Here is a 24,400-nt window from a genome sequence, read left to right on the forward strand (position 1 = left end):
TTTTGTAACCGTCCTATCCTGGCTTTATGAAAAGTCACAGATTGCAAACTCATAAGGATGAGTTTAAAGAGTTGTTTTAATGTGTAATTTGTTGATTTGCTAGTTCATGTGAAAGTGGACAGTGCAGGAAGGTGGGGGTGAGTCCTTGTCTCACTCAACCCTGGGAGGGGCCCCGATGTGCCTCTACCTGCCCAGCACACCTGTCTTCCTCTCCTTAGATCATCTCGTCTTCCTCCACGCATGAGTTGCACTTGGCCGAAGTGGAAGAAATGTGGACCGGCTCTCGCCTCTCTTTTCCCCTGGCACTTTGAAGCCTAAAGTGTGATTGCTCTTGGATCGTGGCGGCTTTCCCTTGAAAGTTTTGCCATGAAAAGCAGGTTGGGCTCTCAGCTTTATCCCATAGCCAGTGATCCAGGACTAAACCAATCAGCCTGCTCTCTGCAGGATACTCTTAGCAACCAGAGAGAGTGAGGCATCGAGCAGATAGGGGCTTCCTCTGCTCTAAAACACATGTCCCTTTGTCTTCCCTGGATGTGACAAACACATCCATCACAATCATTCAATAACAGACGGAATTCAATTGTACTGCCATGCTTTGATTTAAAGTTCAAGTTGGTCGATAAGAGTAAGTGCAACCACAAGCAACCGATGATGAGATGAGATTGTTGTTGGCAATTTGCAATGAATCGGAAATAAAAATATGGAGTTTAGTTAGACTCTGCCTGGCGATCTGAAAAGTCGTTAGCAGCAGAGACAGTTACGTGACAACCCCGAAGCTTCACTTATGCGCCCATTAAAAGTTGATATTATCAGTGTTCATTGCTGCTATTACAGACTGCAAATGACACCAGCCATACGCACAGTCCCATGACACCAACGAACATCCTCCATCTTCACAAGTCATTTGGCAGAACTTTAGTCGGATGTTTTGAAGTGTCACTCTAGTGGATGAGTATTAATGATATTGTGCGTTGTTCCCGATCTCTGTCATCTAAGGTCCTGTACTAACACATCCACAGTTAAATCTGATAGTTGAGCCAGTTTCACATGTCCTTTAAAAAGAACATTGAAGGCTTTTTGTTATGTATGGTACATGTATTGCCTAACACTGCACTAACCTAAATAGCTGCTCTTTATTTTCAGTCTTATACTGCGGAGTATTGGCATTTCTCATTCCAACATTCCTTGCATTGCTTCTCTTGTCCTCTTTGGAACTATCCCTTTACATTTACATTTGTAAGCCGTAAATACGAGCTCAAACAAGCCCATTTCAAACTAAAGTCAGTAATGGAAAAAGAGGCACAACAACGTAGGTGGGTTTTTTTTAAATCCATGGAGAATGTGCATTTTGCCCCCCAATGTTGAAGGCCCACTAATGATGCTGTGATTTTTATTTAAGCCTGCTGTGGATTTCACAGGCTGCCATGTGATCCAGGGACCTGGGAATACCTGAGAGACCAGTGAAGACTGGTGTGAGCCACTGCCATTGTTGTCCTAATGCCTCCTTCAATTATCCACAAGCAGCTCATTTGTACACGAGCCCCTTACTGATGGCTAAACAACCCCTGCTGGTTTTCCACCAACTTCTCCCCTGATTAGCTGGATCAATGGGCATTAGAGGAACCCGGGACAGACCAAACACAGCAGGGGGGGGTATACTTTCAGACATCCCAGAAATCCCTCTGTCTACCTGTGTGGCAAGGACAAATGGAACGGAGATGGCCATTCAGTATTCAGTGCTAACCCACACACAATGTTTATTTACCCACCCTTCAAACTAGACACTTTTAATCTATTTTCCTTTTTGCTTTAGAAAAGGCAAAGCCAATAAACGACTGGAGAAATGGCAAAGCCAAGAAATGACTGGGGGCTGCTGCAGCAGAGTGAACGTTGATGCCTCACTGTCGCACGCATACACACGCACCAATAAACATGCTCACAGATTCAGCTTAACATAGAGATTGTCCAGGTATTTATGATGTTTGTCTATTGACCTCTATACCTGTGCATAGGCTTTATTTAGTGTTTGAACAGGTGTGGATGAAAGCCCGACTGGAGAGGAGAGAGAGGTGCTGTCCTCTGACTAGACAGTGATTCACCTTCCCCTGGTGTTGGGAGCATGGCTTTGGCCAGATGTCTCCTGCTGATGTTCTGGAACTGATCAAAGGTATGCAGTTCAAACCGCCAGTCTGTGGTGACAACCATGACAGTGGCGTGTTCTAGCCGCCGTCTGATCCGATAAGCAGTTAGCGGGGTGTGTCAGGTGATGCGTATCTCCGGATTAATTGACACACCTGTGTTTCATTCACATCATAGACAGTCAGTCCTCATCATGATCAACTCATCAGAGATCCTTCAACACCGGGCTACAGCTGGGCTGCTTGGGAAAGGTGTGGATGATCTTTAAGAGTATGCACAGCAACGTGAGTTGATTTATGTGAGAGAAAGAGTGTGTGTCTGTCTGCGTGCGTGCGTGTGTGTGTGTGAGAAAGAGAGTGCGTGTGAAGGTGTGAGACCTAATTATTGTCTATAGGTTTTGTAGTGGATACGTGTAGTGGATACGTGTAGCTCTTATGTGAGAGAATGCTCTCTCTCTGTCACGGTCTGTTGGAGTACAGTGCTGTATTACTTTCCTTCCAGCATGTGTGGAGATTTACTTTGAGGCCCCGTACTAAGCTGTGATTTGGGACAGTTTACCTGATGACATGAAAGAGGGATTGAGTAACTCTAACATATTACATAGTAACAAAACCTGCTTGCATCTGTGTATAACACTGGTAATACCTGTTTATTCGATTTTATTTAAATGTATTTCAACTTGGAAAATCCCACTGAACCCAAGGCCAATTTTACAAGGGAGCCCTGCACACAATCATACAAATTCACAATATTTACAATTCCAACGCTTGCAGTGATCATTATTCCCATGAAATCCCTATCGATTGGAATCTCTATGTCAATGTAATCGTTACAGTCTTTATGTTAGAATTGTGTAATTACTTGGAGAGAAAGAGGAGACGTTTTAATAAAAAATAAAAATCTCGGTGACATGAAATCGGTGCAAATTCCAGTTGAAGCTTGGCTGTGAAAGTTATCTGTTTTCAAAGGCCAAGGAGCCCTGACCCACAGCCATTGTCAATGAACTCTGTCTTCAGTCGAAGACCAAACAAAACCTTCTATTTGAACAGGTGATCCTATTTTAGATAGAAGACTAGTAGAGACTAGATGGGACCACTTTAGTCATTTAATGACAGCATTTCCATTGTTTTTGTTGAACGTTCCATTTGAAAGATTAGACCTTGCTATTAGGAAAGCATTTATTTTTAATTGTATAAACTTTTGGGGTGTGTGATGCCTGCATTTAGTGTGTGTAACATCCAAAATTAACATCAGATCAGGAAAGAAGTGTTAGGTAAACATTTTCGATCCAGCTAATTGTCATCATTCAACTTCATGTCAATTAGGTGGTGTAATTAGCGTGAACTTGTTTACCTTGGCAACAGTGGCTCTGTGTTTGGCACCTCTGAGCCTGTTTTGATCCTCTCCGACGGGCTGTACCAGTTTGTCATCGGAATCCTTTCTTCTTCTTCTGCTTGACAACTATTAATTGAAAGACGAGCGATATTCTCAAGTATTTGTGGTGTACGTGTTCAACTGAACGTTCAAGCTTTTTGTTTTTTACTGTCATTTCCACACCTTGACGTCTGATCCATCACTTTGATTGAAATTTTCCGAAGCTAAAAGATGTCTTAACTTGTTCAAAGTAAACCTCAGACACCAAATCCATGCAGAGTGCAACATGAAATGGAGGGTGGAAGCTGCTGCTATGATGTAAGTTGAATGCGAAACCTTGTATGGGATTGGTGTGTTGAAGAAGATAAAGTGTACATTGTGGTTTTAAATGGACTTTGATTGAATGATACCGTGGTGTGAAAATCTACCTGGAGATGGATCATGGGTCAGATTCGCATTCCAGTCTCCATTTCTCTGAAGCCCAGCCCTCTCTCTCACACCCAGGAGTCAGTCTGGGCCCACTGTGAGTCATGTGACTGCTGAGGAAGGAGGGGGAACAGCATGATAGGAGAGAGAACCTCACCAGACTAAGGTGAGACCCCCTTACCTGCTGAGTGCAGTCGTCTCTCGCCTTCCCACCCATCACCTGCATCTCACCTGAGCTCCTCCTGAGTCTCCATGTCAACCTTCATCTTAGGTAGCCTTCTGGATCGAAAGTCAATGTATGGCTGATGACTGCAATTCATCCCTCAGAATTTATGGTGGAAGATTCTGTGATTCCTTTCATTCTGGATCTGGTGATGTACTTCATTAACAGCCCTATTTGATTTCACTGTGGTAAAGAAGCCTCTAAACTGGACTCTGCTCCATTTTGTGCCAACCTCAACAAGAATGTTTACTCCGATATTGTGAAGTGCTTCTGAGATACGTTCCATTGTTTTGGTATCAGACTGTCCCTTTAATACCAGTGGATTGACACTTAAGACTCTGGACTCCTCTAAGAGCTTTTGGATAATGTTTGGCCCTGGGCAGTTGGTCTCCACTCTTCTACCTGCGGTCTTCCACTCCTCCGCAGCTCACTTCTTCCCTGCGTTCCCCACAAGACTGGGCTCCCCTCCACAGATCCTGATCCCTGGGGCCCTGATCAGCTATGAGTCCCTGCGGAGTTACTTGCAACCAGAGCCCTGCAAAGAGGCTCTGTTCCTGGCCACACAGGCAGCTGGGATGGGGCAGTTCACGGCCAGCATGGGTGAGTTCCAACCAACAGTCTGCCTTAGAATGTCAGAATTACTGTAACTCTGGAGAGCACATGGATATTTACATTCATGTGTGACAATTTAATACAGATACGTGTTGGCTTATTAGTTGGTGGAATGTGTTTTCTCATAGAGACTCATTGAGCACTATCTAATGGCAGTGTAAATGTTTACAAAAGATTTTGCTAACAGCTCCTAACTAACAATCAATTATCAAGCACGGTTAAAGAGGGCCTAATGAACGGCGGCGCTAATTATCCAATCTAGAGCCATTAGTTCCTTGTCAACCGTTGGCGATTGTGTAATTGGTGGTTGTGCTGTGCTTTCCAGATGAACAGAGGCCAGTGAAGCAGCGTCGTGCGCGGGCCAACTACAGCAGCTGGCAGCTGGAGGAGCTAGAGAAGACCTTTGAGAACACCCACTACCCTGACGTCTTCATGAGGGAAGCCCTGGCCCTCAGACTGGACCTCATCGAGGCCAGAGTGCAGGTACGGTCCCAACACCCTCTTCCTTACAAACCATTTTCACTAATGCATGAACTCTGATTTCTAGAAGCCATCTTTGTTTCTATCAGCTTTCATGCCACAGTGTTACTGTATTTTTATTTATATATATATATATATATATTATTTGTTTATGACTAAAAACTGTTCAATCTAGTGGATACTGAATTTTTTATCGAAACTAATGTTTTGCATTGTAAGAGATTTCACTCTCTCATATTCTACATATTACATTGATTCTATTTTCACCAGGTGTGGTTTCAGAACCGCCGGGCTAAGATGCGGAGGCAGCTGAAGTTGCAGGGCCAGCTTGGAGAGCCATTTCCCAGGAAGAACAATGCTGAGGACACAACAGACAAACCCAACAAGAGCTTACCGGAACTAGAGAGCTCTGACGGCGAGCACTGGGGGAGGAGGCAGGAGAAAGGAAGCTATCCCTGGACTAAAGTACCTCATTCTGCTGTAGTGACCACCCCCATACAGGGTTTGATTCAGGGGCCAGCAGGGGAATGGGAGGGGATGGAAGGGCCCAGTCCAGAAGAATTCCGTTGCTGTAGCATTGCCAAGCTGAGGGCCAAGGCCAGGGAGCACGAGGCTGAGATCCACAGCACTGTGGCCAGGTCAGGAGGAGGAGAGACATCAGCACTGCAGACACAAACACAGAACACTGACGACAGAGAGAGCAACTGATATGGCTCTTTCTCTCTGCGTGGCTTTTGCAAACAGGTCCCTAAGACCTCATCATGGTTGAGGCAACTTGCCTAAATACTCCATCCTTGGTTTTATTCATTCTGTTATTCAATGAGGATATGAACTAACATTTACAAAAGGTGCTGATTTTTTTGTTTAATATTATATGAATGTACTGTGTTTTGAAATGGCATTATTTTTCTGTACTGGACATCTTTTTCTATCAACAATCACGCTAAACATGTATTTTAAATGTTCAGACTAGGAAGAGGTGAATGTTTTCCAAAATATATAGTATACCCATAGTAACATCAAAAAATATATAGTATGTCCACAGCAACATCTTATAAATATGTAGTATATCCACAGCAACATCTTATAAATATGTAATATACCCACAGTAACATCTTATAAATTAATAGTATATCCATAGTAACATCTTATAAATTAATAGTATATCCATAGTAACATCTTATAAATATATAGTATATTCATAGTAACATCTTATAAATATATAGTATATTCATAGTAACATCTTATATATAGTAAATCCATAGTACCATCTTATAAATATATAGTATATCCATAACAACATCTTATAAATATATAGTATATCCTTATTACTGGTGACTAAATGCTCTTACATTAGCCATCAGATTAGGGTCAAATCAAAAGAGGAAACGCTCTGATGACTTCTCAATGATCTCATCGATGACAAGCCCAACCCTGGCCGGGGCTATCCTGTTACCTTCACTGCAGACCGAGAGGCAGGATGTCTGCGTGCTGCCACAGGCCCTCGCAGGAAACAATGGAAGTGGCTGAAAAATGACTGCCCCCAATGACAGGAACGCCTTCTGAAGATTACGAGGCAAAACATGTTGTTTTTTGCTGAGAAAGATGAACTTTTTACAACAGTGCTGTCATTTAAATACCTCAGAGAGGCTATCACTGTTTGTATATTTTATCGATATTGTCAAAATGTATATCAAGACGACTCACATATTGTATCGTCTTGAGCTATACTGTATATCGATGTTTTTAAAAAGTACAGTCGACTAAAACATATTTACAGGATGGGACTATAAGAATAGCCTGTATCATCATTATCACTACTTTTCCAGAGTTGACACTATTTCTCCTACTAAACTGTATTATGTTGATTTTCAGAGCATGGAAAGAGCAGCTGTTCCAAGTCTAATGGATTTTCAGCCTCACAGTCAGAGCACTTCCTTCGGGCTTAGACGTTGGCCTTTTTTGTATGGCCAATCTCCTGTATGACATGAACAGCCTTTAGATCTGTGGAAGAAACATGGGATATGACACCACTTGGCCAAGGTCACTGCAAATTCCAATGCAGAATCTGGGGATATGAATAGGGAGTTGGAAGGATTGTAATGAAAGGAGAATGTAAATCTTGAGTGCAGGGCCGGCCCTAGCCTTTTAGGGGCCCCTTTGACAGCGGAGAGAAACATTTTAAGTTTTAAAGTTAATTTACTAAAATTCGACATATTTTGCCATGACTTATAGCATGTTGATATGATATCTGATTGAGAGTGACTAACAAAATCAAAGGGGGGCCCCTGGAGGTAAGGGCCCCTGCACACATGCCCTTTGTGCCCGGTCGGTAATTAATTTGCCCATGACTACTATACTACAAGTTTAGGTAGCTGGGTAGACTAATTTACCAATCTAAAAAATGCTAGCTGAGGAGTTATTTGGGTGACTGACATAGCAAGAGGAAAACTGCTAACGCACGACGCATCTTGTGTATTCTACTATTCTAAAGCTGAACATTAAGTAGAGTAGAGTTTTTTTTAGTTGGGGGCCCCATTAAGGCCGGGGGGTCGAGCGCCTATGTCACTTGTGCCCAGGGCCGGCTCTGCTTGAGTGTTTGAGTCTTCTGTATGTTTTCAGAAGTTTAACAGTGCCCCCCTCTGGTAATGAAATCTCTTCTCCTTTCATGGGCCTTTTATCAGTTAGATTTACTCACCTCCTCCGTCCTCTCTTGCCTCCTTTGTAAAGGGAAAAAGGTCATCGAGGACAGTAGGCGAGGAGGGTGAACGTGGATGGAAATGCGCTTACTTGAAATGATACGGTCCTTCTCCACTGACTCGTCATTATGCAAATTACGTTTATTGGGGTGGATCACCAAATTAAGTGTAAAGTGATCAAAACAAATTAAGTGAGATTTTATAGATAAAACAAACAACAAGGAGAATATTGTTTTTAAATATGTGCATGTTTTTCTCCTCTGACAAATCAATACGCTGATTCAAAGGGGGTGTGGGAGATTTCAAAACCCTTCCGCGGTAAGATACACATGAATATCCTTGATGAAAATTGGCTATTGAGAAGGGGAGGACACTCTTTTGTTTGCCTCCTAACAACTTGACACACTCTTGACCAGTTATCGGTTTCCTGGTCATGGAGGAGAGAGGACAGAGGACGGTCTTTTGCCCAAATGAGAAAACCCCATAGGTATTATTATAACTGTATGTATATTCATTGTCATCAGGATATTTATTGCCAGTGTGCATTTGCTTCAGTAATAATTAAACTGTCCATATCTTTATATTCTGTAGATTTCAAGGCCTGGTAACACATATTTTGCTATTATGTTAAAACAATGAATATAAAAAACGTTTCAGTGTAATTACAGTGATACTACACACGTTTTCCCCAATGTATTTTGTTTTCTATTTTTGTTATGTTGTTCCTACTCTGTATTAGGCTACTTGTATTATTTACACCAAGTAAATGTTTTTTTTTTTTTTTTGCTGTTTGTAAATATATCAATGTCCATCTAATCTCTTTGTAGACTATGCATCTAGTTGAGGTCGTCGAGTTCTTGGTGGGTCAGTTTCTCCTATGTTGGGTCATACTCAGACACACTCAAGTTGTTTTTGATTGTTGTCCAATCACAATTAGAGAGTATCCCCCAGTCACTCCATCTTCATTTGGGCCCATCTCATTTGGGTCAAATTTGAAACCACCATTGGTGACCCAAAATGGGTCAGTGGGTCTGGATTCTGGGTTAATTCGTTTCATGGAGACTTTAAGCCTCTTCCGAGTTTGCAACATGTAACTTAAAATATGTATCATTGGTTTTTCGAATGAAAATGCCCCATATGCAAATGACCCATATGCAAATGAGCAAAAAAAGGACTCAGCCGAATCCTTTGTATTCATGGCCTAATTGAGTTGCTCATTAAGGCTTCAACACTAATGTCTGCTCATTAGTGCGTTAATGTAGGCCTATAGCCTATTTTGTCCATCAAAATTATAATGATATTAAAACCACACAGACTTCAACAATAGTGTAAATATTATATATGTATATATATATATATATATATTTCTACACCAATGATTACCTCTCTGAAATAGACTATTCAGGACATAATGCAAATGAATATTTGATAACCGGACAGACACTAAAAAGGGCCGATTCATTGCCAACACTGTGATTATTAAAAAGTGCAATTATGTCACGGTGTAAAATTATAATTAACAGCGTTAATTAGGCTACTGAACCAAAGCCTCGCCCCCTTGCGTCACGCCAATATACTTTTTCATGAGCTATGCAATGGTGGCGAATCAGTCGCGACCATCAGCTGATGATTGAACACTGAACTGGCTTTTCTTTCTTGGTAATCGGTATCTTGCTTTCTACTACCTGTACATCACCTGAAATAAGACATAACACCACTGGTTGCATACTTCTCTTTTGTATAGATATTTTTTTCGGGAGTCATTTGACAGGACGCGCTCCGGGAAGGATGGCTGCCATCAAGGCGCTTCAACAGTGGTGCAAACTTCAGTGCGATGGGTACCGAGATGTGGCTGTCATCAACATGACAACTTCTTTTAGGGACGGGTTGGCGTTCTGTGCGCTTATCCATAAGTACAGACCGGACCTAATGTAAGCATTAATATGACTTTAGATTTGGCTGAAGATTTGATGTTCAACGTAATGGTTAATCAGGTGCAACAGATCATTAGCAGCTGCAAACAATCAATACTTCCAAACACTTCGATGGGCATTCGCTGCTAAAACTACAGTTAAAATATTGTGATATTTATGAATAACCGTCCTCGGCGTTTTCTAAACTCGGTTTCAAATGATCAAAACTTGATTAGTTGACTTGAATCAGTTGATTTAATGTTAGACGTTTTTGGTTTTTGCCCTAACTTTACCGAGTTTGGGAAACCTTAGCCTACTGTCGCCGTACCTTTTTATCATAACCAAACAGCATTTTAATGTTTTTGTCATTGTCTTCTACTTTGCAAACACATTTTGTAGCTTAGACTATAGCTTCAAATCATGATTTAGAAAAGTAATGTTCTCATGTAACGTTTGGCCTAATGTAATCCCTTGAACACTACATACAATAGAAACGAAGCGCTATTTGCTATCATGTTCTATTTATTTTGAAGGAAAGTATTCCCAGTGGCTTCCTGTCTAACAATGGTCTCGGGAATCCCCCCTCTAGCCAGAGGCTTGACAACATTTTGGTTGAATAAAAAATGTAGTCTATTTATCTAAGCATGTTCATCAATTAGTCTAGATTAGCATAGGCAAATATTCATAAGTGAATTTTGAACTACGAGTAAGGTATGTTTTTACCATAGTTTCATGTAGGTATACATGTGATATTTTATTTTTAATCAATACATTGCATAATGTCACATGAATGGAAATGAAATGTGCCCTAGTCAAACTTTTTAGAGTTTCCAGGTTAAGTCAAACATCATTCTTGATTAACAAGAGAACACATTTGATTTTATGTACTAAATGTCTGAAACAGAAAGAAACCTCCCAGCATAACCATTCCCACAAGATTTCTTGCTATACTAGTGGACTAGGATATTATCTTTGATGTATCCCAGAAACCTGGTTATTTTCCTTGAACAGGGCAGTTAGGCACCCAAATTCACATGGGAATAACCTTTGATCAACCTCCACAATGTGAATTATTAATTTCGCTGTGTTCTATATTCAGAGACTACGACTCCCTGAATAAAGAGGATGTTTTTGACAACAACAACTTGGTAAGATGTTGCATGCATAAATAGACAGTACATCATTACAGTTAAAGGTTGTACATTGACATGACCATACTGAACTGTTTGACCATCTTATCAGGAAGTCAGTTGGTTTGTGTTTGAGGTGATTGCATTGTTACAAATGCATCAAGTGCTTTGTAACATTAATTTTTATTAGTGACGTCTCCAAAGGACTGGAATTGTGCACAAGTCAATTCATGGTTATTTTGATATATACCTCAGTGTTTCTATTGAACTGGGGCAAACACATTTTGCTCTGAAGGGTGATGTTGAATGCAACTCATGAAAAGAATGTGATGGCTCACCATAAATGTGACCTATTGCTTGTAGCATGCATAGTATGTAAACGCTGTGGCCAAATGCTGAACGTCTTTCCCAGTTGATAACTGAACAACATGGATTCCTAGGATTTCATGTCCCAGGCAAGGTTATTCATATACCAACTGTAGTTTGGGAAACCATCTCTCCTGGGGGTGCTATACAAGGTATGTCCCATGTTGCTGTTTTAATGTGAGGAGAATGTCATCTGCGAGTTGTACGGAACGTGTCAAGTCAGTGAGTTATACTGCCTAACAATTCACTTGGTAGTGACTTGGGCTAGTTGCACTCATTTCTATTGATACTTCGACAGATGCCGGCTTAACTATAAACATCAGATACTATGTTTGACTTGGTTGAATTTAACTTGTTGTTAACTCTTTGGAATTATTTGACCAACTGTTTTGTCCCTCCCACCCCCTCTATTTCCTTCATAGCAGGAAGTGTGTTAGGACTGTTAGGATAAGAATGAGTCAAACAACAGCGCAGCTGGGACTTGTCCATAATTTAGTTGTTCTCTCTGTGCTGGTTTCCTCTGATTTTGGGGATTACAGACCTCAGTGTTCTATGCTCTCCAGGATCTGTTGCAAAACACTAGCTGCTAGTCGTGCCGATCCCCCACAGCGTCTGTTAAGAACCTGAGTACTAGAAGAGGCTCCCTGGGTTATTCATTATGAATGAGGCTTACTGTTATCTGTGGGCCACTCGATCCGCACGATAAAGGTCCATTTACAAATGTTAGACAGTATGATGAGACAACACTGCTTGAGGGGTTGCATAAGAAGAACATGTTTTAAGCCACACAGAAGAGTGTAGGTTTTTTTTTCTCAGTTTTAGTAGCGCTAGTCTATTTGACCAACCAACTAGGAAGGAATTCCCCCATGGTGGAGTCCAAACACCAATGTTGTGTAGCTACTTCTTTTTAGTCTGCGGTAATCCCATATACATTGACAGTAGTCTTTATTTCATGACAAGGAGGTCCCAGTCCTTCATGTGTGTCAGGTTTCTCTCAGTGGTGGGTATCTGTCACTGCAGACTCAAATATGCATTTGTTTTGTCCAGACTCTGTTTTGTACAGCAACAATGGGCAGTTCCGTTTCTGTTATACAGAGAATCTCACAAATGTAGAAGTTGTTTGGCCTTTCTCCTCCTCCTCCAACACGAACGGATATGCCGTTCTGCAAGGCTGTACTTTAACATTTTAATGAGCACATCAGGTTGATCCCAAACAATGCCCCGTTGTCCTTCTCCCTCCTTGTTCCCAGGGCTGAGTGTGCACAGGAAATGTGCTATTCATTATTCACCCCCTGTCCAGACCTCCCCGGCATGGGGCCACAAACAGCTGCTGGCTGGACTTCACTATTTTCTATTTCTGAAGATACCATTTTGTCTGGCTTGTTTACAGTTAAATTAAGTAGCTTCTTTGTATTTTAAGAAACACTCAAGAACATTGGGAAAGTGTTATTCAAATGATGTAAGATTTTTCCTTATTACTTCTGCTTTGTAAGTCTTAAAAGTTAAGTTTGTAAACATGTACAATGTTACGTGTTCTGCTTGCTAGGGGGAACTCCAATCCCCCGAGACCTGTTGTCTCTATGACTTTAGGGTTGGTTAATAAAACAAGTGTTTATTTCTAACTTCAGGCTTTCCGGGTTGCAGAGGACAAGCTGGGGATCGCTGCTCTGCTGGATGCAGAGGACATGGTGGCCCTGAGGATCCCAGACCGACTGAGCGTCCTCACCTACGTCTCACAGTACTACAACTACTTCCACGGACGCAACCCTAGTAAGACTGTCTTGACTTGAGGCAGCTTCGTTACATTGGAGCACTAGCCTATATGTTGCACTTTAAGTGTTTTCTTTCCTGGTGCGGTGTTACTTAAGGTGATTGTGAGAAATACACGCGTTGTGTTAAATTGGGTGAAAACATTGCTTCAAACCCGTTTAGTGAAATGTGCCTGTCCTTACAATCAGTAGTACATTTAAAACTTGTCAAATGTTTTTCAAATTGTTTAGGGTTATTGGTTTAAAAGATAGGATATTCAAACTATTTCAGTTTCACAAAGCATCTCTACTGAGCTATTGGTTCAGGTATTGTAGACTAGAGTATTGTGGCTCAACCCTCTGCTTTCTGATAGCCAATGTTGTTTTTTCCAGTTGGAGGGGTGGGTGCTGTGAAAAGACCAGCTGAGGGCTCCAAGGAGGAGCCGTGTGGAAAGAAGAACCTCCCGGTGGTGGCCAAAACCATAGTGTCTAAAATGGCTATAGAGAATCGCCAACCTCCCTCTCTCATGGTGAAAACCTCCCCCAAAGCAACCAGAGCTGCTGTTCAGGTACAAATGGTTCTTTAATGTCTATTTAAAGAGATATATATATATATATATATTTGACAGGCATACATTTAGATGAACTACTAAATGTACACAATATATACAAAAGTATGTGGACACCCCTTCAAATTAGTGGATTTTATTTCAGCCACACCCATTGCTGACAGGTGTATAATTTCAAGCACACAATGCAATCTCTGTAGACAAACATTGGCAGTGGAATGGCCTTACTGCAGAGCTGAGTGACTTTCAATGTGGCACTGTCATAAGATGCCACCTTTCCAACAAGTCAGTTTGTAAAATGTCTGCCCCGCTAGAGCTGCCCCAGTCAACTGTGAGTGCTGTTATTGTGAAGTGGAAACGTAAAGGAGCAACAATGGCTCAGCTGCGATGTGGTCAGTCGCAGAACAGGACTGCCGAGTGCTGTAGCGTGTAAAAATCGTCTTTCCTCGGTGGCAACACTAACTACAGAGTTCCAAACTGCCTCTGGAAGCAACGTCAGCACAATAACTGTTCATAGGGAGCTTCATGAAATGGGTTTCCATGGCCGAGCAGCCACACGCAAGCTTAAGATCGCAATGCCAATCGTTGGCTAGAGTGGTGTAATGCTCGTTACCATTGGACTCTGGAGCAGTGGAAATGCTTTCTCTGGAGTGACGAATCACACTTCACCATTTGTCAGTCCAACGGTTGAATCTGAGTTTGGCCAGCAACGCTAACTGCCCCAATGCGTAGTGCCAACTGTAAAGTTTGGTGGCTAAATAATGGTCTGGGGTTGTTTTTCATGGTTTGGGCTAGGCCCCTTAGTTCCACTGAAGGGAAATCTTAACGCTGGTTTGTCAAGCTCGGTGTGGAAAAACCTGACTGGCCTGCACAGACCCCTGACCTTAACCCCATCGAACACCTTTGGGATGAATTGGAACGCCGACTGCAAGTCAGGCCTCATCACCCAACATCAGTGCCCGAACTCACTAGTTCCTGCAGCAATGTTCCAACATGTAGTGGAAAGCCTTCCCAGAAGAGTGGAGGCTGTTTTAGCAGCAAAGGGGGGAGCAACTGCCTACTAATGTCCATGATTTTGGATTGTGTTGTTTGACGAGCAGGTGTCCATACTTTTGGTCATGTGTATCTAAACTCAGCAAAAAACGAAACGTCCCTTTTTCAGGACCCTGTCTTTCAAAGATAATTTGTAAAAATCCAAAACTTCACAGATCTTCATTGTAAAGGTTTTAAACACTGTTTCCCATGCTTGTTCATGAATTGTTTATGGTTCATTGAACATGCACCCATGGAATGGTCGTTAAGACAATAACAGCCTACAGACGGTAGGCAATTAATGTCAGTTATAAAAACTTAGGACACTAAAGGCCTTTCTACTGACTCTGAAAAACACCAAAAGAAAGATTCCCCGCTCATCTGTGTGAACATGCCTTAGGCATTCTGCAAGGAGGCATGAGGACTGCAGATGTTGCCAGGGCAGTAAATTGCAATGTCCTTGCAGTGGCAGACCACATGTACCGATCCTGTGCAGGTGTTGTTACATCTGAAAATCACACTTGCGGGTCAGGTACAGGATGGCAACAACAACTGCCCGAGTTACACCAGAAACGCACAATCCCTCCATCAGTGCTCAGACTGTCCGCAGTAGGCTGAGAGAGGCTGGACTCAGGGCTTGGACGCCTGTTGTAAGACTGGTCCTCACCAGACGGCACCGGCAACAACGTCGCCTATGGGCACAAACCCACAATCGCTGGACCAGACCGGACTGGCAAAAAGTGATCTTCACTGACGAGTCGTGGTTTTGTCTCACCAGGGGTGATGGTCGGATTCACGTTTCTCATCGAAGGCATGAGCGTTACACCGAGGCCTGTACTCTGGAGCGGGATCGATTTGGAGGTGGCGGGTCCGTCATGGTCTGGGGCGGTGTGTCACAGCATCATCGGACTGAGCTTGTTGTCATTGCAGGCAATGTCAATGCTTTGCATTACAGGGAAGACATCCTCCTCCCTCATGTGGTACCCTTCCTGCAGGCTCATCCTGACGTGATCCCCCCACCAGCCATACTGCTCTTTCTGTGCGTGATTTCCTGCAAGACAGGAATGTCAGTGTTCTGCCATGGCCAGCGACGAGCCCGGCTCTCAATAGCAAGAACTGGCAAATCTGGTGCAGTCTGAGGCGGAGTACAGCAGTACTTAATGCAGCTGGTTGCCACACCAGATACTGACTGACTTTTGATTCTGACCCCCCCCCCCCCCTCTGTTCAGGGACACATTATTCCATTTCTGTTAGTCACATGTCTGTGGAACTTGTTCAGTTTGTCTCAGTAGTTGAATCTTGTTCTGTTCATACAAATATTTACACATGTTAATTTTGCTGAAAATAAACGCAGTTGACAGGGGGGGGTTAGTTTACATGACAAACACTTTTTCTTCTTCTCTCTCTTCCACAGAAGACTGAAGTTTTGGTGGAGAGGTCCAATAAGACAGGCACTCTCAGCAGTAAATGTGTTGTGTGCAAATGCCACGTTCATCTGGTCCAACGGCACTTTATCGAGGGGAAGCTTTACCACAGGAGCTGCTTCAAGTAAATGTCCACTTTAAACATAGAAACCAGCTCCACCATTATGGTTCAAACGTGTTGACACCTTTTTATGTTGCACCTTTCACTAGGTGCAGTGAATGCTCCATCGTCCTCCTGGCTGGGGCCTATAAACCAGGGAAGGAGCCAGGTATCTTCATCTGTAATGATGACCAGAACACTAAGAATGGCTGCAACGAGCCTCCCTCCTCTGGGGTTGTCATCAAAACCGGATGCCCAAGCGCAAAAGTTGAATCCAAAAGTGACACCAGCAGAGTCCAGTCTGTCTCCTGCTCCACCTCTGTGTCTTCGACCCCCATCAAGGTGGTCTTGAAGCCTGTGGAGACCACCACCCCAGCTCCCCAACCCTGGACCAGCTCGGCCCAGAGAACCCAGGCAGCGCGGCAGAGGTTCTTCCAGTCATCTACCTCAACCTCCAGCAGCCAGAAGCCCTCAGGACTGCCGAGGCTACCCCTGAGTCCTGAGGAAGAGAAGAACCGAGCCAGGGCTGTCATTACCCAGAAACTAGCTGAAGCGAACTGTAACAACAATAACACCAGATATTTTGTTATCCGACCAGCAGAAAGAAGGTGAGTAAAGGCCTATGTGTTTACCTATAGGCTTTTAGTCTTGTTCAAGTGTGCACAGCCACAGTTCATATCATTTTGTGGATGTCAGCTATTACTAAATGTACATTTCCAAACCTAATGGTGATAGTATTGCTTCCCAGGTTTGGAGATGTGCTAAGCTCAGCTGACCTCCCCAGCTGGAAGCAGGCTAAATGTGGGCCAGGCACAGCAGGACAACTCTTCACCAGCCCCACCAGCAATAAGGAATTGCTTAACACAGTCAACAAAGCCAGCGCCAGACCAACAACTGTATCCTTCAGCACCAAAGGCAAGCTTTTTCAATTCCATTTCATTTTCAGAACTTTTTTTATCACGATCATGTTTTTACAATAGGTCATAGGGGAAACTTCAAAAGCTGGAACGCTTTCGATTACCTTGTTGTTAGTGCAAGGGTGTAGCCATGAACAGCATTTCCATACAGTTTAACAAAAGTCTGTTTTGAAGTGCATGAAAATAAGATGAGCTGCTAGTGCATTAGCAGTCTTTACTAACAGCCACTTTTTATTTAGTTATCCCATCTTGTTTAGCCCTTTTTAAATGTTTTTATTTTTTTTAACATTAAATAGAATTGTAGAATTTGATAATGAGCTTGAATCATCCACTCTCCTTTCAAAATGTATGTCTCTTTGGCAGTAAGTGCAGACCGTGCAGAGGCTCCTGTTAACTGGCGATCAAAGCTCAAGCCTGTTAAAAATGGACCAGGACTGAAGTAAGTCTGGACTGCTCATCTGTTAATCAACCACTTTCTCTTTCTAATCCTGTACATCCACACAAAGGGAAGGCAGGTATTGTCACCCGGGTGAGAGATTAAATTATATATCTGATCTGGAGAGCTAACCAGTTGGGCGTCCATGTATCCACTCCTCCAGCCTCCGGATTCATCCTGCCTCGCCCTGCTCCGTTATGGCTGATTGGCTCAAATTGCAGCCACTCTCCTCCCCCATCCTCACAAGTCCCAAGGAGTGCTATGCCTGACATGAACCCTAGTGCAAAACTAACTAGTTTCCCCAGAGTTCCCTCTGATGACCCCCTCCACTATTTTCTCATCTCCATTATTTCTAAATGTTTAAGGTGAGGTTGAATGTTCTGTTTGTACTTACTGTATGTTCAATCCAAATTGGTTGATTTTCAGGGGAAAGTCCAATCTTTTCCTGCTCCTTACATGCACCCTCTTTCTCCAGGACCTCTGACTCTGAGGACCATGCGATCATTGTTGAGCAACCCAAACCTGAAGCCATCTCGAAGTCTTTCGCTACTAGTATCATCGTCAACATCAGCTCTACCTCTCCTCCGATTCCCCCAGCAGCCTTCAACCCTCCTCCACCTGGCCCGGTGTCTCACAGCGCTCCGTCTCCCAAGCAGCCCCATTGCAGCTCTGGAGGCTTGGGTACCTGCTTTTTATTATCTTATCCTCTATAGTTGGCAGAGTAGTGATTTAGTGTTTCATAAATGATTGAGTAAACATTTTCGATGACTTGTGATTTTTTTTTTAATTATCACGCTTCACCTTCTAGGTACTAAAAATGGGAATTATTCTACTCCTCTGTTGTCCACTCCTCCCCTGGTTCCTGTCTGGCACAGGGTTCCCACTCCCAATAAGCCTCACCACAGCTCTGCAGGATCGGGTAAAGACAAGAACTCCGTTCAGTGATTGCATCGCAACAATGTATTTGGAGTCTATATTTTGCAGTTTATTAATCGGTTACACTTTTTTTTTATTTTTAATTTAGGCTCAACGGATGTCAATTATTCTCCCCCTATGTCTCCTAAACAGCCTCGCCAGGGTTCCACAGGTTAGTCCTGGCCTTCACTTTCTATTACCAGACATTGTCTCAACCATTGTTTTAATTTGTTTTTGTCATGTCTTAGCCTGTTTATTTTCCGAGGTTAAGTCTTATGTGACAATGGCTCCCTGAGTGTCAGCCATTAAATATGTAATAATCCTGTTCTGTCTACCTCTTAGGCTCCAAAAATGGGAAGTATTTGTCACCCACAAACACCTCCCAGTCTGAAACGAGGTCCCCCTCAGTAAGTTGTCAGTTATGTCTCATACATAAATAGTGGCATGTTACTAGAGCTGATCAGAGGCAATAACTATCCTATGTGAAAATATGTAATATTCTTATGAAATTCAGGTCATAGTTAAATAATAACACAGGATTAGCAATTGGTGGTGACACAAAGTTTCTTTGTTTTGTTCAATGTAAGTCCCATCACATCCCCATGGACCAGATAGTGAAGGAGCTGTGTGAGATTGGAGACAGCCTGGGTGACTTGGAGAGGAAGGGAGTGGAGATGGAGAAGAGGCTTCGCAGCTGTGAGGAAGGTACTTGCCTTGGGACTTCCCTTGACTCCCAGTGTTTCTCCTTCCTTTGTTGATGTTGACTAATAGCGATTGTTTATTTGCCAAAGCAAGTGGGAGAGAGGTCCTCTGCATACACTTTCTCCCTTTGACATTTAGATAAGTTATTGGTTTTGACACTAGTCTGGCTTTTGAAGGACTTAACTGTGTGCAGAATTGCTTGTCGTTTATGTTAAAGAAGACGGACCATGTTTCAACCTTAACTGGGTCTTTTTTCAGGACAGGATTTTGAAGGACACCATGGGAGAATCTCAATTGCGAACTCCTCGCCTCAACCCATTAGATGAGAAAGCCAGAAGCCCCTCCCCTCTGACCTTCTCCTCCAATGGTTTTTGAGAAGGGGAGAGGATGCAAGGAGTATGCAATTGAGATTCTCACCCTCGATCAATGTTTATTTCCAAGTTAACTTCAAAATAGACCAGCCTTTATGATTAGATATTTATTAATGTACTTCAATTGAAATGGCCCAGTCCCTCCACTTCTCAATTTTGAGTTGTGCTCTGATGGTGAGCATGTTATCCCTGCGTTGTGAAGTTCTATTAGTTAATGTGACGACTGTTGCTCATCGAGTCATTACAAGTTTTTCTAATTGCGTGATTAACTGAATCAAGCAATTATTAACTCATTAACCTGAGGCACCAGGATAGTTTTTATTGAGTTTCTATTTCCCAAATTAACTCAAAGAATATCAGAATATCTATTTTACAACAGCCGCAAATTAACCAGTTACCTCTACAATCTCGTTCTGAACGTCGTATAGTCTGTGAATCTGCAGGGACCCGGGTCTCGCCAATGAGTTCGTACCACACCAATCTTAGTTGAATATTTATTTACTAAAAAGCTAAAATGATGATAAAAGATATCCTACGTTCTAATCAATAGCCTATAAGGTGTAACGGGCCATAACACTATGGTGAGTGTTACCCAAAATTGGGATTTCAAAGAGAGAAAAAGAAAGTACACGAGAAATATACATTTGGGTGAATTTGTCAGCTATGCTTATTCTAACCCTAGCCTTGCCCCAAACTGCCGCTCTTACGGGTCAGAATATAATGATGTAATTATGTGGGGAAGTTCTCTGTGGATTCTCTGTGTGGACCATTCAGGCTGCTCGATGACGCACTTCTCCGTCGCACCTTCCTGGTCGTCTTCACGATGTCCGTGTCCTTTTGGCTTAGGAGTCTGTTCCTTCACAATTGCTCTGGAAGGGGTCTTCTGAGGACAGACAGCTCTGTAGCTCAGAGCTCACAGCGTTGGAATGAAAGTGTAGATACCGTGATTCAATGGGAGATGGAGGCTAGGTGGTTCGACTTGAATTCACCCGCTTAGACACAGCTACTCATCCGTAGCTTGGGTAGAAAAATATTTATTTGTCTTCAAACTTGAGTTGGGTTTTGGGTTCGTTGGGTTTTTAGACCTTAGCTGCAGCTTGGGTCACGCAGTCTTCCCTGTAAATTCTTTACTCACAGGTTTTATACCCTTGGGTCAGAAGTGTGCGTAACCGCCTTTAGGGCAATTCACTGGGCGTACCCAGTTAAGAGCAAGGTTTTTCTCAAATCTGATTTTAGACAAATTGATTTGGACATTTTCCACACAACGTACAATGTAGAAACATCAAACATGTACTAGGAAAACTCTTCACGTTACAATGTTTTCGTAATAACGCCATCGATTAACCGTTAACAGAACAAAAATGACATACATTTTCATATTCCATCTATCGTCATGACCACTATTGTGGCTGACGGAAACCATTGTTCCAAAGTCCCTTTATTTCATGTTTAATGTGCTGAGGCTGGTTCTCCATAGTAACAGGACAAAGGAATTTGTCTGTGGCCTGAGATTTACCAGAGGCATGAGGTCATAAAACCCCCACATCTTCAGACCCCTAGATCTCTCCTCCATTGGGGTTGAGAGATAATATGTAGGGTTGTGGTCTCCTGTAACCTGACCTGATCAGGACAGTCATGACACCTGCTAGCCCACCTGGGATTTTACACAGGAATCCAAACCCACACAGCCTGGAGGGGAGAGGTGTGACTGCCGAACAGGTTCCATTTCCCTCCTCCACGGCCCAATGAGGCGAGAGGCGGGCACAGCCCACATGGGGGCACCTTCTCCCTCTCTGATACTATCCATCCCCCTTGAGTGATAGAGAGGTGGTGGTGAATAGCTGACCAGCCCCAGAGACTGACTGTGGCTGCAGACAGAGCAGGGGCAGTAGGGGGGCCTGATTGCTCTGCTCAAGGTCACCATCTGGGCACAGTTATATTAATATTATTATCCGGTTCACTGCTTAACTCCTTCCCTCACTCCTTACATGCTCCTGGCTGTCCTGCTGATAGGAGGCAGGGGAGTTAATGGGACTCTTCTCTCTGTCCCAGGCCAGTTTGTACTATTGGTTGTGGCTGGTGTGTTTGTATACACACAGCCCTTAGGCATTGACAAAGGCTCAATGTGCATGTTGGACTGGAACAATGTGATTAATTTTGTTCATAAGTCTTGCACAAATAAATGTCATTTTTTAAATGTATTGCCAATGAACTTCATTGACACTGGCCTTTTGCAGAGGGCAAGGGGGACATTTTGATGGACCCTCTGATGGTTGACTGGTTCAACCTGATCCGAAAGAAGCAGACGTACATTAGGAGGGAGTCAGAGCTTGTGTACATGTGAGTACTTGTCAAGTTAAATGTTACCCAAATGTATATGCACTATTTTGGATTTACAATGGCTTAAACATCACTTATTGCATTTGTCAGAGCTAAGACTCAAGACCTGGAGGGGCAGCAGCCTGGGGTGGAGGGTGAGCTGCGCAGACTGTTGGAGAAACCAGGTAGGCGGCACAATGCTCACACAGCACCTCAACTGTTCACTTTACATCCCCCTAACAGATCAGCAGCTACCGTGTTGTAGTGTCATGCTCCTATGTCAAACACAGGTCTTCTTAACCCTGGTATCACAGATCATCTGAAGTCTACAGAGGAGCGTCGGCGAGAGAACGGGCTGATGGAGAGGTTGATGGAGATTGTGAACGGTAGAAATGCCATTGTAGAAGGACTGGATGAAGACAGGCTCAGGTAGGGAAATGGTGCAACTTTATTGTTTGTGCAATTTGTGAGTTGTGACCCATTTTCTTTTTTAAATGTGAGTAGCATTTCAATATCTGCAATGGTCTCAAGCAGTGACTGGAATGCCACTGAGGTCAAGCTGGATGTCTAACTTGAAAAACCTAAACATGTTCTCCATTTTTAGGGAAGACAAAGAGGATCAGCAGTTGAATGAAATGATGCAGACTCTTGGTGAGTATTTAAAGTGGTTGATTTAAAATGCCCCTGTCTTTAAACCCTGGGATGTTCCTTGCTTAATGTCATTTCCTCTCTTTGTTCTGGTGGACAGGACTTAAACAATCCAAAATCAAGAGGAAGTCTTCCTTCAAAATGCTGTTCAGACACAAAAGTAGTAAAAAGGTCACTGTGAGGGATCCAGGGACTGCGTTTTGATTGCTCTGGGGTGGGGGGTGAGGTATGCGTTTTCCCATGTCTGGATTGTTTTTATTTGGGTTTATATTTAAGTGATACGGCGTGTGTATACCAACCATGTGTTCATGGTGGTATTTGAGCTCAGCTAATAAGTAACAAGAGTGTATGTTGCTGAGCCTGAAAGATCTGAAGGTCTAAGACCAACTTTTTTTCAGCTACATATCACATCAAGTTGGTGTTTCGTCTCGAAGGTTTGTTTAGAAATGTTTTTTTTGTTTGAGGAGACTCCAGGCTTTCACTCTTCATTTAGTGTTCTTGAGATGGGTCTCATGACACTTGACTGATCATAATGTTCTGTTCCTTTTTGAGTTAGTGTATATCTAAGGGATCACAATTTAGCTCATGGTTTGCTTAACTTTGTTAGTTTTTTTCCCCACACGTCTAGGTTGGGATTGTTGTGAAGAGGTGTTCAAGAGTCACTGTTAGAATAAGTCCAATGCAAAATAATGTAACTGGTATTGTTGCACCGGATAATGGTGAAGGAGAATCCATATCACTGTTAAATTGTTAGTATCAAAAGAGGAGCTTGCCTTTGAGTGATTGTTTTTAGCTCCAGTATGTCCAATTTAATACCAATGTCTTTTGTGCTTCCAAAAAGAATGTTATTACAAACATCGAGTAACATTTTGAGTGGAATCCATCTGTAGACCAGTGAAGTGGTAAGCAGCGTTCTACGCTACCTCAGTTGAAAGGCTGTATTTCTTCTGTCGTGCTGTAGGTGGCACCATGGTTTTACCGTACACAAACCGGGCAGGAACCTGAATCCAATTCACCACAGTACAGACAGCTAATTTTATACATGCTGCAAAAAGTTCCAACTCTGCTGATGCAATAACATTGTGAAAGCTTACGTAGAACAGTAGCTCATAAACTAATGGTTGTATTGAGCTTTTAATCTTAAACCTGGTTTAATTAAACATATATTAGTATAGAATTATCTACTGAAGCATTGTTTATGCCTGGTCCATTATTGCAATGTTTTAAGTGAACATTGTTGGCTTTTGGAGTCATCTGTGAAAATGCTGTTTGAGGTATGCACAGGTCCCAATGTCTCGTGACTTTTTAAAATTTGGAAGAATGTTAAATGAATGTGCATAATGTGTATTTATATTTTTAATTGAGTTTGCTGTCCAATAAATAATTTGAACATCCTTGGTTTTGAAAGCACTCATATCTAACTTTTTAATGTCTTGTAGAATTTAACTGTAGGCCTTTTTTAAAAATATATATATTTTTACTTTAAGCAATTCTCGGCCATGATATTTTATAGTTTCAATTAACGTGCCCCTTGATAAACTGTAGGATGTTTTTTCAATATGATTTGATTTCTTCACATGTGAGACTGTTCAGTTCCTAATAAAACATCTAAACGGATCCTCGAGCTCTCTCTCATAGAAGCACAAAGTTACAGCCTGATTTTTACCGCACAGACCACAGCCCTCATCCAACATGTTTTGGTTCTGGACCAGCTATGCCGGGACCCTACTTAAATATCAAAGCTCAGAAGTGATCATTTGGAGCGATGTACTTTCCTGCATTTAATATGGGTTTTAGGGAAGTCATTAAGATTTGTTCACGTCAATATATTTGCAGCTACTTATAAATGACATATCC

At 42.5% G+C, this 24,400-nt stretch overlaps 2 protein-coding genes across 2 annotated transcripts; both read left to right on the forward strand.

Moving 5' to 3' along the window:
* Positions 1 to 4,154: 4,154 nt before the first annotated feature.
* LOC139423943 (paired mesoderm homeobox protein 2-like) lies at positions 4,155 to 6,081 on the forward strand. Its single transcript, XM_071175596.1, has 3 exons — positions 4,155 to 4,762; positions 5,100 to 5,257; positions 5,525 to 6,081. The coding sequence occupies exons 1-3, from the start codon at positions 4,528 to 4,530 to the stop codon at positions 5,960 to 5,962; spliced, it is 831 nt and encodes a 276-aa protein (XP_071031697.1). The 5' UTR covers positions 4,155 to 4,527; the 3' UTR covers positions 5,963 to 6,081.
* A 3,442-nt stretch (positions 6,082 to 9,523) lies between these two features.
* LOC139364710 (MICAL-like protein 2) lies at positions 9,524 to 23,937 on the forward strand. The gene is made up of 18 exons (XM_071101694.1): positions 9,524 to 9,884; positions 10,966 to 11,014; positions 12,991 to 13,132; positions 13,504 to 13,679; positions 16,126 to 16,259; positions 16,346 to 16,843; positions 16,984 to 17,150; positions 17,516 to 17,591; positions 18,064 to 18,269; positions 18,397 to 18,507; positions 18,613 to 18,675; positions 18,846 to 18,910; positions 19,091 to 19,208; positions 21,814 to 21,916; positions 22,007 to 22,080; positions 22,210 to 22,324; positions 22,500 to 22,546; positions 22,644 to 23,937. Exons 1-18 carry the CDS (start codon positions 9,742 to 9,744, stop codon positions 22,745 to 22,747), a joined length of 2,391 nt encoding a protein of 796 aa, XP_070957795.1. The 5' UTR covers positions 9,524 to 9,741; the 3' UTR covers positions 22,748 to 23,937.
* Positions 23,938 to 24,400: the final 463 nt, after the last annotated feature.

Source organism: Oncorhynchus clarkii, chromosome 13, assembly GCF_045791955.1.
Source record: "Oncorhynchus clarkii lewisi isolate Uvic-CL-2024 chromosome 13, UVic_Ocla_1.0, whole genome shotgun sequence".
In the NCBI taxonomy this organism is placed as follows: Eukaryota; Metazoa; Chordata; class Actinopteri; order Salmoniformes; family Salmonidae; genus Oncorhynchus; species Oncorhynchus clarkii.

What these genes read in the sequence shown, in the direction of transcription:
- LOC139423943 (XM_071175596.1), top strand. Translation starts at nt 4,528, where the DNA reads ATGTTTGGCCCTGGGCAGTTGGTCTCCACTCTTCTACCTGCGGTCTTC. An exon ending in GCAGTTCACGGCCAGCATGG is followed by an intron (nt 4,763 to 5,099) that starts GTGAGTTCCAAC and finishes TGTGCTTTCCAG; the next exon opens with ATGAACAGAGGCCAGTGAAG. An exon ending in TCATCGAGGCCAGAGTGCAG is followed by an intron (nt 5,258 to 5,524) that starts GTACGGTCCCAA and finishes TATTTTCACCAG; the next exon opens with GTGTGGTTTCAGAACCGCCG.
- LOC139364710 (XM_071101694.1), top strand. Translation starts at nt 9,742, where the DNA reads ATGGCTGCCATCAAGGCGCTTCAACAGTGGTGCAAACTTCAGTGCGAT. An exon ending in AAGTACAGACCGGACCTAAT is followed by an intron (nt 9,885 to 10,965) that starts GTAAGCATTAAT and finishes TTCTATATTCAG; the next exon opens with AGACTACGACTCCCTGAATA. An exon ending in GCCTCGCCAGGGTTCCACAG is followed by an intron (nt 18,676 to 18,845) that starts GTTAGTCCTGGC and finishes TCTACCTCTTAG; the next exon opens with GCTCCAAAAATGGGAAGTAT.